Source organism: Saccharomyces cerevisiae, chromosome XV, assembly GCF_000146045.2.
Source record: "Saccharomyces cerevisiae S288C chromosome XV, complete sequence".
NCBI classification, from domain to species: domain Eukaryota; kingdom Fungi; phylum Ascomycota; class Saccharomycetes; order Saccharomycetales; family Saccharomycetaceae; genus Saccharomyces; species Saccharomyces cerevisiae.
This window is the reverse complement of record NC_001147.6, coordinates 733,571-746,689: the sequence shown is the minus strand read 5'-3', so window position 1 is coordinate 746,689 and position 13,119 is coordinate 733,571. Positions and strand designations below refer to the sequence as shown.

Below are 13,119 nucleotides of genomic sequence, written 5' to 3'. Positions count from 1 at the left end.
CCTTCAATAGTAAAAAAGAAGTAAAAATATTCGTCAAAAATTATGAAAGATACTTTGTTAATACATATCACAGTTACATATTAAAATAAAAAATTAATGCTCGCTTCCTTTCACCTTTTTTTTTTTTTTTGTGGCTACGTTTTTGTGTCCCATGGCAACCATGATATGTCTTGCTAACTGTCATTTGCCCTTTGTTTATAAAAGAGGCCGCTTTTGTATAATGTATAAATTATTCTTTTCCTGAAAGTATTTGTAGTTATCCAAGACAAAAAACCAGCAGCTAACATTGCTACACATAACTAAAGAACAACACCAAGCCAGTAACTAGCACGAAAGGAAGGAAAGTAAAGTTTTGTATCCCATTCTCTTTTTTGATCCTTATTGAAATGTTAGGATTATATCTATCCTCCCTTTTCTTCGCCTTTTTTATGGCACAAGTGTTTGCTACCAAATACTCAATTACTTTTACATCAGATGAGTATGAAGAAGATGAAACAGGACAAAATGAACCTGGTCCTTTAGTTTTCCATTTGGATAAAAACTCATTACCACCAGCTCTGCTAAATCAAATGGAGTTTAATCCATACTTAGTATTAGCAGATTTACCGGAGGAGCCGCGAGCTGTTGATTCTCAAGAACATACCGATACGGTCCTTGCTTCCAAATCTGTTATAGATTTTCTGTTGGAAGATCCTCTAACAATAGTGGAGCACAAAAAGTTTTCTCAAATTGAAAGTATTCTACATGAAATTATGGAAGACAGCATACAGAAGAAAGTCGGGGCAGACGAGGTATTTGAAGAGATTCCGAAACCGAAAATTTACGCGTATGAAGATATTTTAGTAACTAATATGAGCATCATCAATAATAGTGAAATGCCGACAAGTACTGCAACATTAACGAGCACCATTTCTTATTTATCTAGTACGACAAGTTTAGCTTTATCCACGGGTGTTACCAGCGTTGAGATTTTCCCAACAATCACCCCGGGAAATATTACAACTATTGGGGGATACGAAAATTCATCATCCTCCTTAATGCCGTCGATGGGAATCTTATCTTTTCTATTTGGTCTGTACTTGTTACTTCACCCTTAAAGTTCGGCAGTCATATAATCAAAGTTTTGATAGAGAAAGCATTTATATAACATATAAGCAAATGACCAATTAATGGTATTATTTAGTGACGTTTACAGCTGGCGCGGTCGCGTTACACGGGCAAGAAAAAATCAAAGCCACATCAATAAGTCATCACCATTAGAGAGTTGCACGACAACAAACTAGAACAGCCATGTTCGGGTGAAGAGGAAGTGCAGCAACTCAAGTTTTTCTACAGACTAAATTGTTTTTACTCTTGACTCCAAAAGCCCTTTTTTTTTTTTTTGGTGCCATATAATAGACGCTCTTTTATGGATCATTCAATAGAAGTCACTTTCAGAGTAAAAACACAACAGGTTATAATACCGGAACAAAACATCCGGGGAAATGAACTTCCCTTACGTCGGTGGCAGATGGAACTCCTCATGTTAGATGCAACAGGAAAGGAAGTGGAGCCTACCATCCTCTCTAAATGCATCTACCATTTGCACTCTAGCTTCAAACAGCCCAAAAGACGACTGAACTCGCTGCCATTTTTTATCAAGGAAACCGGTTGGGGAGAGTTTAACTTAAAAATAGAATGCTTTTTTATAGGTAACGCTGGAAAGTTTAGCATTGAACATGACTTAACGTTTGAAGATGATGCATATGCAGTTGACTATACCGTTGATGTGCCTCATGAATTCTCACATCTCAATAGTGAACTATCTAAATATTTTGATCTCCCGTGGAAAGTAGTGTCTCCGGAGGAAGAAATGTCTCTTCGTATAGCCGATTTGCCCTGGATTAAAAGCCTTGCGCTTATAGATGAGGATATGATGACGGACGTGGTTCAGATGATATTGAATGATCCTGCAGTACAGAGAGCAATTGAAAATCATCCCAGAAGGGAGCAGTTTTTTATGTTTATAACACAACTACCAGATGATTTGTTAATGAAAATTCAGGCATTTTTGAAATTACCGAACAAAAATTCCACTAAACAAGAAAGGACAAATTTTGGGTCAGACGCAATACATAAGGACGAGCCAGTGAAGGCTCATAACAAGCTAAAGTAGGGACAGCCATCATGAAATTAAACAATGCCTGAAAACATAGATGATTCTAGCAAGTTGGTCAAATAAGTCAGTGAATAATACTGTTTCCAAAACGATTGAAAAGAATTTTTGAGTGCATGACACTTTTGTTCGTTTTTGTTTCGTTTATCCAAAGAGAAAAAGGAAGCAAATGACAATGCTTTGAATTTTCATTGTTGAATGTTTTGACTTACTTTATTAAAGGACGTTTTTGCGCTTCCACAGAACTAATGTTACTGTTGTTATTCTATGTAAATATGGGATGGGTGTAGGTATGTATATTTATATAATAGCATCCATTGATAATTACTGCTCACAGTATTTCCAATTCGAAGCTATTGATAACCTGGAGACCATATTTTCATGGTTGAGTCCCATGAACCTGTACATACAGCTAACCCATCTGGACTCGAGCGCACACCAGTGACTCTGCCACCATGACCTTCTAATTTTCCAACAATCTCTCCTTTTAATACATCCCACACAACACAACCAATGTCTGTATAGCATGAGTACATCAATCTTCCAGATGCACTAAAATCTAAAGAAACAACGCCTTGGTTGTCTAGATAGCTTGAGCTTGTTGATTTTAAAGTTTGTGGCGATTGCGCGGTATTGTACTCCATGTTAGCTGCCATATAAGTAGGGGTAGGGGTACGTTCTTCATAACCTCGAAAAAGAGAAAAAGTAGCAATAGAACAGTCCGACCTTAAATCATACATATTTATCGCACCATTGTCACTTCCTGCAACAATCGACATCCCGTCTTTGAAAAAACGAAGTGCATTAATATCACTATCGTTAACGTAAAAGCTTTGTACAGCGGACGGAGATCTGCTATCCCATATGTAAGTATACCCGTCTGATCCACAGCTAGCGAATGTGTTCGAAGAATTTTCTGAGTTTGGCTCTTCAGGAATAGCTAATGCCAAAACATCACCTAAATGGTCAGAATATTCTCTCACCCTCTTTGCTTTCGGTATATCCCACAAGGCACATGTCATATCCCCACTTGCTGTCAATATATGTGCGTTATCTGTAAATTCAATGTCAGAAATATAGCAAGTATGTCCTTTGAAAATTGACGCAACGTTTTGCGCTACTCTGTTTTCTTTCGAAACTCTATAAATGGTACAGTTATTGTTTAATCCTGCGCTTGCTACCAAAGTACTCGATGGCGAAATAGCGCAGGAAAGAACCCATTGAGAATCTAATGGAATAGCGTTCTGTTTTAAACCTGAAGCACTGTCCCATATAAGCATAAAGCCATCTTGACTTGCACTCAAAATACGTTTTGAATCTCGACTCCACCGAAAATCTGAGATTTTATTATTATGGCCTTTCAACACGATATTTGGCTTTAAGTTGATCTTATTTTTGGTCAACGAAGTAACTTTGTTGGCCATCTGGAATAAGCTTGCATCTTGTATCTTGTGTTTTGCTTTATTTATTTGAGCATGAAGCTGTTTACTCTCTTGTCTGGCGGCCTCTATTTTATTTTGAATTTCATCCTCCACTGCAGAGATATCCTGTAGACTTTGTGGTTGTATATACTGTTGGGTGACATTATTAGAATACGTTATCGAGTCCATCTGATGTGCTGCCATCGTAATGTGTACCTGATTGAGCTGTACAGTTTTTTGAGTATTTTCTTCCTTGACTTAATGAACTAGCAATATCGTATTTTCTTCCCTCTTTCCTTCCAATAATTCTGGCCTATTGACCTTGAGTTCTGGCACAAAGGAGATTATGAATAAAATGTGCTTTACAGCGAGTTACTACAAAAAGGGGAAGAAAACAATTAGAAAAGTGATAAGAGATTTTGAGGATACTGTTTCGATATTGAAGGGATTCAAGTCATGTGAAGGATGGACTTCCAAAAAAGTTTTATGTTTGAAAGTTTAAGTTACAACTAATATGAAACAGGCAAGTGTCAGTTGAAAACAATCTGAAAAAATTTTCGACACACAGAAAAACAACTGTTGGGTAAACCTAACAGGGCTACAAGTCAATCTGTTAAGGCAAAAAGCCTCACAAACTTTTTCCTGCGTAACACATGTGTCTTTTTTTTACGCAGTATCTCTTCCTGAAACATTTTTCAACGCGTGTAAAAATTTGCATCTGACGAAAGTGCGTACAAAGGGTTGTGGTCCCAAAAGAGGTAGTACACGCCGAGAATTTGCACAGGGTACTGGTTACAAAAGGTAAGTACCCCCCGCAGGGACGGTTGAAGCTATTGAATCTTCGTCTCATCGGCTGATATCAAAATCCGATCATACATACCCATCTCAATCTCAATAATTGACATTTCATTTAGCCAGAGAAGAACATCGACAAGTAAGCTGTTCTTCTGCTCGCTAATGGTAAATGAAGTAGTCGCTCTTAAGTAATTATAAATAGTACATCTCTCTCAGCGGATGACATATTGTGATAAAATTTTAACGCAGGTGTCAGTAAATAACAGAGTTGTAATTAGTTTTAACTGCAAAAGACTTCGCAAAGAACATATGGCGGGGTTTATCCTTGAAAAAACGGTTTCCATAGGAAGCCTAAAATATGAATGGATCTAGTGTACTCTTTGAGGAAATATATTTCAAATATTTCTGTCCATGAAAGATTTACTATGAAATTAACCCTCATTCAGCGCTTCGTATTCGATGATCAATATGCAAGTTGTTAATATTTCCTTGTACCGTTAAAAACAAAATAGTAGCGTTCTATTGAAAGGCAAGACATAATCAGCTAGGAAGGTTCACACCAGTTAACGGGAGAACACGAAAAAGCCTCTTTTTGGGTAGTACAGATATCATTTTATTCTTAGGCTTTTCCATTCTTTTCGTACTTATAATATAGCCTCGCATATTCACCATAATACTCTGAAAGCATGAGTAATTCTACTTCATTAAGGGCCATCCCAAGAGTGGCGAACTATAACACATTAGTAAGGATGAATGCGAGCCCAGTACGGCTTTTAATTCTGAGAAGACAGCTTGCTACGCATCCGGCGATACTATATAGCTCTCCTTACATCAAAAGTCCGTTGGTGCACTTACACAGCCGCATGAGCAATGTTCACAGATCAGCACATGCCAATGCTTTGAGTTTTGTTATCACCAGGAGATCGATATCACATTTTCCTAAAATTATATCTAAAATTATTAGGTTACCCATATATGTGGGTGGCGGGATGGCTGCTGCAGGGAGTTATATAGCTTATAAGATGGAAGAAGCTAGCTCTTTTACTAAGGACAAACTAGATCGAATCAAGGATTTAGGTGAATCGATGAAGGAAAAGTTTAATAAAATGTTTTCCGGTGATAAGTCACAAGACGGTGGTCATGGAAACGATGGAACGGTGCCAACTGCTACTCTAATAGCCGCTACATCACTCGACGATGACGAAAGTAAGAGGCAAGGAGATCCTAAAGATGATGACGACGAAGATGATGATGACGAGGATGATGAAAACGATTCTGTAGATACAACGCAAGACGAAATGTTAAACTTAACCAAACAAATGATTGAAATTAGAACTATTTTGAATAAAGTGGACTCTTCTTCTGCACATTTAACTTTACCATCTATTGTCGTGATAGGTTCACAATCGTCTGGTAAATCCTCAGTACTAGAATCCATTGTTGGGAGGGAATTCTTACCAAAAGGTTCCAACATGGTCACAAGAAGACCCATTGAATTGACTTTGGTCAATACACCTAACTCGAATAATGTAACAGCTGATTTTCCAAGCATGCGTCTATACAATATCAAGGACTTTAAAGAGGTGAAAAGAATGCTAATGGAACTGAACATGGCCGTTCCGACTTCAGAGGCTGTTTCAGAGGAGCCTATTCAATTGACAATCAAATCGTCCCGCGTTCCAGATTTATCATTGGTGGATCTACCTGGCTATATACAAGTGGAAGCGGCAGACCAGCCAATAGAACTGAAAACAAAAATCCGTGACCTCTGCGAAAAATATTTGACTGCACCTAATATTATTTTAGCAATTTCTGCTGCGGATGTTGACCTGGCTAATAGTTCTGCTTTGAAAGCTTCTAAAGCGGCAGATCCTAAAGGCTTGAGAACGATAGGTGTCATTACCAAACTGGATTTGGTGGATCCTGAAAAAGCAAGAAGCATCTTGAATAATAAAAAATATCCTCTCAGTATGGGCTATGTAGGAGTGATTACTAAGACACCAAGTAGTATAAACAGAAAACACCTAGGTCTTTTCGGTGAAGCACCTTCTTCGTCATTAAGTGGGATATTTTCAAAAGGCCAGCACGGCCAAAGTAGCGGAGAAGAAAATACCAATGGTTTAAAACAAATTGTGTCTCATCAATTTGAAAAAGCTTATTTCAAAGAAAACAAAAAGTATTTTACCAATTGCCAAGTTTCCACTAAGAAATTGAGAGAAAAGTTGATCAAAATCTTGGAGATTTCCATGTCAAATGCGCTGGAGCCGACTTCAACACTTATTCAACAAGAGTTGGATGATACTTCTTATTTGTTTAAAGTAGAGTTTAACGACAGGCATCTAACTCCTAAATCATACCTTTTGAATAATATAGATGTACTAAAGTTGGGTATTAAAGAGTTTCAGGAAAAATTTCATAGAAATGAACTGAAATCAATCTTGAGAGCAGAATTGGATCAGAAAGTTTTAGATGTTTTGGCTACACGGTATTGGAAGGATGATAATCTTCAGGATCTATCTTCCTCTAAGCTGGAAAGTGATACCGATATGCTATATTGGCATAAAAAATTGGAACTCGCATCATCCGGCTTAACTAAAATGGGCATTGGTAGATTATCTACAATGCTTACTACCAATGCAATTTTAAAGGAGCTAGATAACATTCTGGAGTCTACTCAACTAAAAAACCATGAACTGATCAAAGACCTTGTTAGCAATACAGCCATTAACGTTCTAAACAGTAAATACTATTCAACGGCTGATCAAGTTGAGAACTGTATCAAACCCTTCAAGTATGAAATTGATTTGGAAGAAAGAGACTGGAGCCTTGCTCGTCAACATTCCATTAATTTAATAAAGGAAGAATTACGTCAATGTAACTCAAGGTACCAGGCAATCAAAAATGCCGTTGGCAGTAAGAAATTAGCAAATGTAATGGGCTATTTAGAAAATGAATCAAATTTGCAAAAAGAAACACTCGGCATGTCCAAATTACTATTGGAAAGAGGCTCTGAAGCTATTTTCCTGGATAAAAGGTGCAAAGTGTTATCGTTCAGATTAAAAATGTTGAAAAACAAATGTCATTCGACAATTGAGAAGGATCGTTGTCCAGAGGTATTTCTATCTGCAGTTAGTGATAAATTGACCTCCACAGCTGTTTTATTCCTTAACGTTGAATTATTAAGCGATTTTTTTTATAACTTCCCTATTGAATTAGACAGAAGGTTAACATTGTTGGGAGATGAACAAGTGGAAATGTTTGCTAAGGAAGATCCGAAGATTTCAAGGCATATTGAATTGCAAAAGAGAAAGGAGCTGTTAGAATTAGCCTTGGAGAAAATAGATTCAATCTTGGTTTTCAAGAAAAGCTACAAGGGCGTCTCCAAAAATTTATGATGTAAAATAAATAGTGTCATTAGAGAATTTGTAAATAGCATTTTTTACCGTTATATAATTACTAGGGTGTATTTTTCTGAAAAAATAAAGGCATACCCTTCATCTAAGCTCTTTCTTATAGTATACAAGTCTCTTATATCGCACGATGTAACATCTACATACTTCCTTTATCGTCTTGAAGAGTAAACAAAAGATATATATATATTATTTTCTATTATTTTGGAAGAGAATGGTATTCCTACAGTATGCAGAGACACATCTGGTTGTCGTGTAGTTCTTTTAGTGTGTGAGAATAAATGGTTATCGTTTCTATATTCATGACCGCTCTCATCTTTTTTTTTTCATCCATCAAGGAAAAGAAAAGTTCAAAAACAGCCATATTGAGGAACACTTAATCTCTTTTTTCTAATGGGTTGTATCTTAAAAACTTTTCAATAAGATCGACGTGGGTTAGAATCATTCTTCTACAGCAGTATCTTTTTAGACCTAATCTTGACAATGCAGTACCTTCATCCAACTCATCTTCTTGCAACAAGTTTAAGTAGCTTTCCCACTTGTCACCAACAACTTTACCGCATGAGAAACATCTGACTGGGACAATCATTTTGTATTATTATTTTGCTTATTGAGGTTTACGTTCTACACTCTACAGTTTGAATACACTTTAACTATCATCCCATTGTGATTTTATTCAATGTTTCTTTTTTTTTTTCTTATGAAATTTTTTTTACCAAATACAACGAGTGAGAAATTACTTTTCGTTCAACGTGATCTTTGTGTTCTCAATTGCTGACACTTCCAGTGTAGTAGCCATCGGAGTGCTGATAGTAGCTTATTTTGGGCTTAAAAACCTCAAGAATATGAAAAGATTTATCAGGTCTGCTTTTGCATATATGAACCCTTCATCTTACTTTTTTACGTTGTAAATTCGTCAAAATATCAACAAAAATGGCTGCTGCGCCTGGGTGAAAAATTCGTCAGATCCGTTCTTATAAGACTGGAAAAACTCGCAAATGAAAGAATTGTTGTCTTTGACTAACCAAAATGACGAGCCTTTCAACAGTTATCGAAACGTAAATTGGATCCCATCAGTTTTTTTGTTTCAATTCGTCACTGTAAGGAAACAAACGGTAGATAATATTTTAGAAGAAAGGTGGATTTAGCCTTTTGTACCTATTTTCGCCAAGCAAGATAACCATGTCAGAACCAGTGATAAAGTCTCTTTTGGACACAGACATGTACAAGATTACGATGCATGCTGCTGTCTTCACTAATTTTCCAGATGTTACAGTTACTTATAAATATACCAACAGGTCGTCCCAATTGACCTTCAATAAGGAAGCCATTAATTGGTTGAAAGAGCAATTTTCGTATTTGGGAAATTTGAGGTTCACAGAAGAGGAAATTGAATACTTAAAACAGGAAATCCCATATTTGCCATCGGCATATATTAAGTATATTAGCAGTTCTAATTACAAACTACACCCTGAAGAGCAGATTTCCTTCACTTCAGAAGAAATCGAGGGCAAGCCCACCCACTACAAATTGAAAATTTTAGTCAGTGGTAGTTGGAAGGATACTATCCTTTATGAGATCCCCTTACTGTCCCTAATATCAGAAGCGTATTTTAAATTTGTTGACATCGACTGGGACTACGAAAACCAATTAGAACAAGCTGAGAAGAAGGCGGAAACTTTGTTTGATAATGGTATTAGATTCAGTGAATTTGGTACAAGACGTCGTAGATCTCTGAAGGCTCAAGATCTAATTATGCAAGGAATCATGAAAGCTGTGAACGGTAACCCAGACAGAAACAAATCGCTATTATTAGGCACATCAAATATTTTATTTGCCAAGAAATATGGAGTCAAGCCAATCGGTACTGTGGCTCACGAGTGGGTTATGGGAGTCGCTTCTATTAGTGAAGATTATTTGCATGCCAATAAAAATGCAATGGATTGTTGGATCAATACTTTTGGTGCAAAAAATGCTGGTTTAGCATTAACGGATACTTTTGGAACTGATGACTTTTTAAAATCATTCCGTCCACCATATTCTGATGCTTACGTCGGTGTTAGACAAGATTCTGGAGACCCAGTTGAGTATACCAAAAAGATTTCCCACCATTACCATGACGTGTTGAAATTGCCTAAATTCTCGAAGATTATCTGTTATTCCGATTCTTTGAACGTCGAAAAGGCAATAACTTACTCCCATGCAGCTAAAGAGAATGGAATGCTAGCCACATTCGGTATTGGCACAAACTTTACTAATGATTTTCGTAAGAAGTCAGAACCCCAGGTTAAAAGTGAGCCGTTAAACATCGTTATCAAACTATTAGAAGTAAATGGTAATCACGCTATCAAAATTTCTGATAACTTAGGTAAAAATATGGGAGATCCTGCCACTGTGAAGAGAGTGAAAGAGGAATTGGGATATACTGAACGAAGTTGGAGTGGTGATAACGAAGCGCACAGATGGACCTAATTATTCAGTTATGGGTACTGACATCTCTGCGATTTTATAAATATGACATATAGATATGCAGCTGATATCGCAAAAATAAAACATTATATGAAGTTGCGAGTACGTAAAAAAACCCGTGTTTCTTTATGAGGAGATTGTTAATTGTAGATTTATTTTTTTTTATTTTTAATGTATCTATATAATGAAATAAAATGCAACGAGAGGTTATGTAATTTATCAAAACGAAAAGTGTTTGTATAATAGGAGAAAAACAATTCTATTAACAAGGTAACGCGTTCTTTATCTGCTTTTGCAGGGCAAAATAATTTAATAATGCCTCATAACAAGCGATATATTGAGTTAGATTCTGTACCATTGAAATCCTTTGCTTTCTTAATTCATTCACTATGATAAAGATAAGGTCCTGAGTCATATTCCAAACATCAATCTTGTTTGAGTGATTTGTTGTAGGTGAAAGAATACTTAGTAGGAAATCCAAGGTAACGAAAACACCTGTTCTTCCACACCCTGCAGAACAATGGACTAATAGTGGCGATGAATTTGCTGTATCGAGATGTAACTCACTATTATTATCATCTATCAAATCAGGCTTGCAAACATCCTTTTCGAGGCTTGTAATAAAACTTTGCGGGTTAAACAATAACGAATTTTTGACTTTGTGTAGTTTAATGATGTCATTCATATCTACGCCGCATGAATCTAACCAATTCTTGTATTGTAATTGGTAAACAATAAACGGCTCGGATACAGCCATGGTAATGGAAGTAAGGTCACCATTATGCGGAAGGTCACAATCTTGACTGATATTATCATTTTGTGGAGCTGTTTTCTTGACTTGAAAGACTCTGAGAACACAGCCATTAATATTGCAAATATTCTCCCAGGTGTTCTGAAGTTTGATAGTGTGGTTGGAATATGACAGATTATTCCAGTAAATATCCCATTTTCTTAAATTCAATTCATCGTCAGAATTCAATGATATTATTACTTTAACTTTATTTAAAGTAATAACCTTCCAAAAATCATCCATCGTAGAAGGAAGCGGAGCTTGGGTAGCAATATACTTGAAATCAGGATTAATTTGCGTGAGCTTCAAATAGTTCGCATTGATATAGTCGTTCGGTTTGCAGGAGTGGTTTTTTGCATCTACGGGACACATCGGATATGACTTATCTGTTTTAGTTTCGGTTGTGGATGCTTCAGAAACTGCAGGTGGTTTCGGGGAGTGAGGTAACTTTACTCTTGAATGTTCGTAAGGTAAGATATTAGAATATCTATTCTTAGTAAAAGACTGAATTCCTTCAGTAAGTTCGTAATCATTTATTGGTGACATTATAGTATCATCGGAAGATAATGGTGATGGCGAAGAAGATGTGTTGTTTTTTGGTATAATTAATTTTAGCTTTTGATTTTTCTGTATGTTGCTTTTCAAAGAACTTTTATACTGTCGTTGCAAACTAGTTAAAGAATATAATTTTGAATCATCCGTGGATTGCGGACCCCTCTGCTTTTGTGATAGCTGCTTTTGATGTAAAGGCTTTTTCTTGAATTTCAGGCATTTCTCTAATCTTTGCATTTCAAAATTTTCTAAAGTTTCAAAATTGTTAAAGAGTTTCTTTAATATTACCTTTTCATTTTCTTTTACGGAGCAGAATTTTAGCCAATTCGGTAAAATCGTGTCGTTAGGTGCTAAGTCAGCAGGCATATTGAATTGGAAAAACTTTTGCAAAGAATTAGGAGAATAATGAATTAGATCCTTTTTCAGAGACTGTAAAAATATTTTATTTGAATCATTGGGTGGAGGTATGTTTATTCTTAAATTTAAAGTTGACCTTGAAGTTAAGTTTACATTCAAGTTCAAATCCAATTTGGGCAAGATGCAATTTTTCTTATTTTTTCCTAATGAGGGGGCCTTGCTATCATTCAGAGAGCCTTCGAGAAGAAAGAATTTCAAATAAGGAGATGGAAAAAAATGGCAGATGAACTTTTTAAACTTCTCAATGAGGCAAAAAGTTGTCTTTAAACAACTCGAAATTCTGCTAAACGAATCACTGAAAATGAAAATATCATAATCTTTGATGATCTTTGTGAACTCAATATACTTTTCATCAGATCCAAGGTAATTCTTTAGTAAGTTCTCGAACGGGTAGTTCGACCTTTTCACCAAAGTGCTGGGTAGCGGCAACGATAAAACTGTGATATCCTTAGCATTGGTATTGCCTAAAAATGAGTTGGTATTGGGGCCAGCGCACAGATCTAGTAAAAGTATTTTAGAATGCCTATTAGAGTTGTTCCGCCGTATGTTAACGTCGTCCAAATCTTTGCACGGTTTAATTTGATTTTGGGGAAGGTTAGACAGATTTATAGTTTCACCTCTATAGACGGGCATTTGACCAGGTGTTCTAGTTTGATTGACTTGTATGTGGCCCTTTTCCGATATAGCGGAAGAAGCCATTCTATTGCCGTTATTGTCTCTTTTGCCATTACGATATTGCTGTGCTATGCGATCCATCAATAGCAACGTCGATCCTATTTTATTGTAAACTATTAATAGCACTGGGGATCGGACCTAGGCTTCCAAACTAAGCGAAAAGGGCTGTGCAAAGCGGAAGAGGGGAACCAGGGGAATCGGGTCTGTCAGGTTGAGTGATCTCGTCTTTCTTGTCAAAGGTCGCAGCGCGGTGTTCAAAGAAAGATGATGATTCAAAGTTGGCACTTCCCAAAGGTTTTAATAGGTGCATTATTTTTATATATTCCTTATTGTTAGGTGTACTACACATAAAGATATAAATAGTTCCATAAAGCAGGCGCGTATTTTCCAGATCACGTCGGACGAAATTGTAATTGTGAGATGAGCTGAAAATTT

At 36.4% G+C, this 13,119-nt stretch overlaps 7 protein-coding genes across 7 annotated transcripts; 4 read left to right on the top strand and 3 right to left on the bottom strand.

Moving 5' to 3' along the window:
- Positions 1-386: 386 nt before the first annotated feature.
- SPR2 (Spr2p) lies at positions 387-1,097 on the top strand (the record flags this gene model as incomplete). Its single annotated transcript, NM_001183633.3, has 1 exon — positions 387-1,097. The coding sequence occupies one exon, from the start codon at positions 387-389 to the stop codon at positions 1,095-1,097; it is 711 nt and encodes a 236-aa protein (NP_014857.3).
- Positions 1,098-1,408: 311 nt separating this feature from the next.
- Positions 1,409-2,155, top strand: SAS5 (Sas5p; the record flags this gene model as incomplete). The annotated part of the gene is made up of 1 exon (NM_001183632.1): positions 1,409-2,155. The coding sequence occupies one exon, from the start codon at positions 1,409-1,411 to the stop codon at positions 2,153-2,155; it is 747 nt and encodes a 248-aa protein (NP_014856.1).
- A 353-nt stretch (positions 2,156-2,508) lies between these two features.
- Positions 2,509-3,780, bottom strand: STE4 (G protein subunit beta; the record flags this gene model as incomplete). Its single annotated transcript, NM_001183631.3, has 1 exon — positions 2,509-3,780. The coding sequence occupies one exon, from the start codon at positions 3,778-3,780 to the stop codon at positions 2,509-2,511; it is 1,272 nt and encodes a 423-aa protein (NP_014855.3).
- Positions 3,781-5,120: 1,340 nt separating this feature from the next.
- Positions 5,121-7,766, top strand: MGM1 (dynamin-related GTPase MGM1; the record flags this gene model as incomplete). The annotated part of the gene is made up of 1 exon (NM_001183630.1): positions 5,121-7,766. The coding sequence occupies one exon, from the start codon at positions 5,121-5,123 to the stop codon at positions 7,764-7,766; it is 2,646 nt and encodes an 881-aa protein (NP_014854.2).
- A 391-nt stretch (positions 7,767-8,157) lies between these two features.
- RPB10 (DNA-directed RNA polymerase core subunit RPB10) lies at positions 8,158-8,370 on the bottom strand (the record flags this gene model as incomplete). The annotated part of the gene is made up of 1 exon (NM_001183629.3): positions 8,158-8,370. The coding sequence occupies one exon, from the start codon at positions 8,368-8,370 to the stop codon at positions 8,158-8,160; it is 213 nt and encodes a 70-aa protein (NP_014853.3).
- A 593-nt stretch (positions 8,371-8,963) lies between these two features.
- Positions 8,964-10,253, top strand: NPT1 (nicotinate phosphoribosyltransferase; the record flags this gene model as incomplete). Its single annotated transcript, NM_001183628.1, has 1 exon — positions 8,964-10,253. One exon carries the CDS (start codon positions 8,964-8,966, stop codon positions 10,251-10,253), a length of 1,290 nt encoding a protein of 429 aa, NP_014852.1.
- Positions 10,254-10,512: 259 nt separating this feature from the next.
- On the bottom strand, positions 10,513-12,765 carry PTP2 (tyrosine protein phosphatase PTP2; the record flags this gene model as incomplete). The annotated part of the gene is made up of 1 exon (NM_001183627.3): positions 10,513-12,765. One exon carries the CDS (start codon positions 12,763-12,765, stop codon positions 10,513-10,515), a length of 2,253 nt encoding a protein of 750 aa, NP_014851.3.
- Positions 12,766-13,119: the final 354 nt, after the last annotated feature.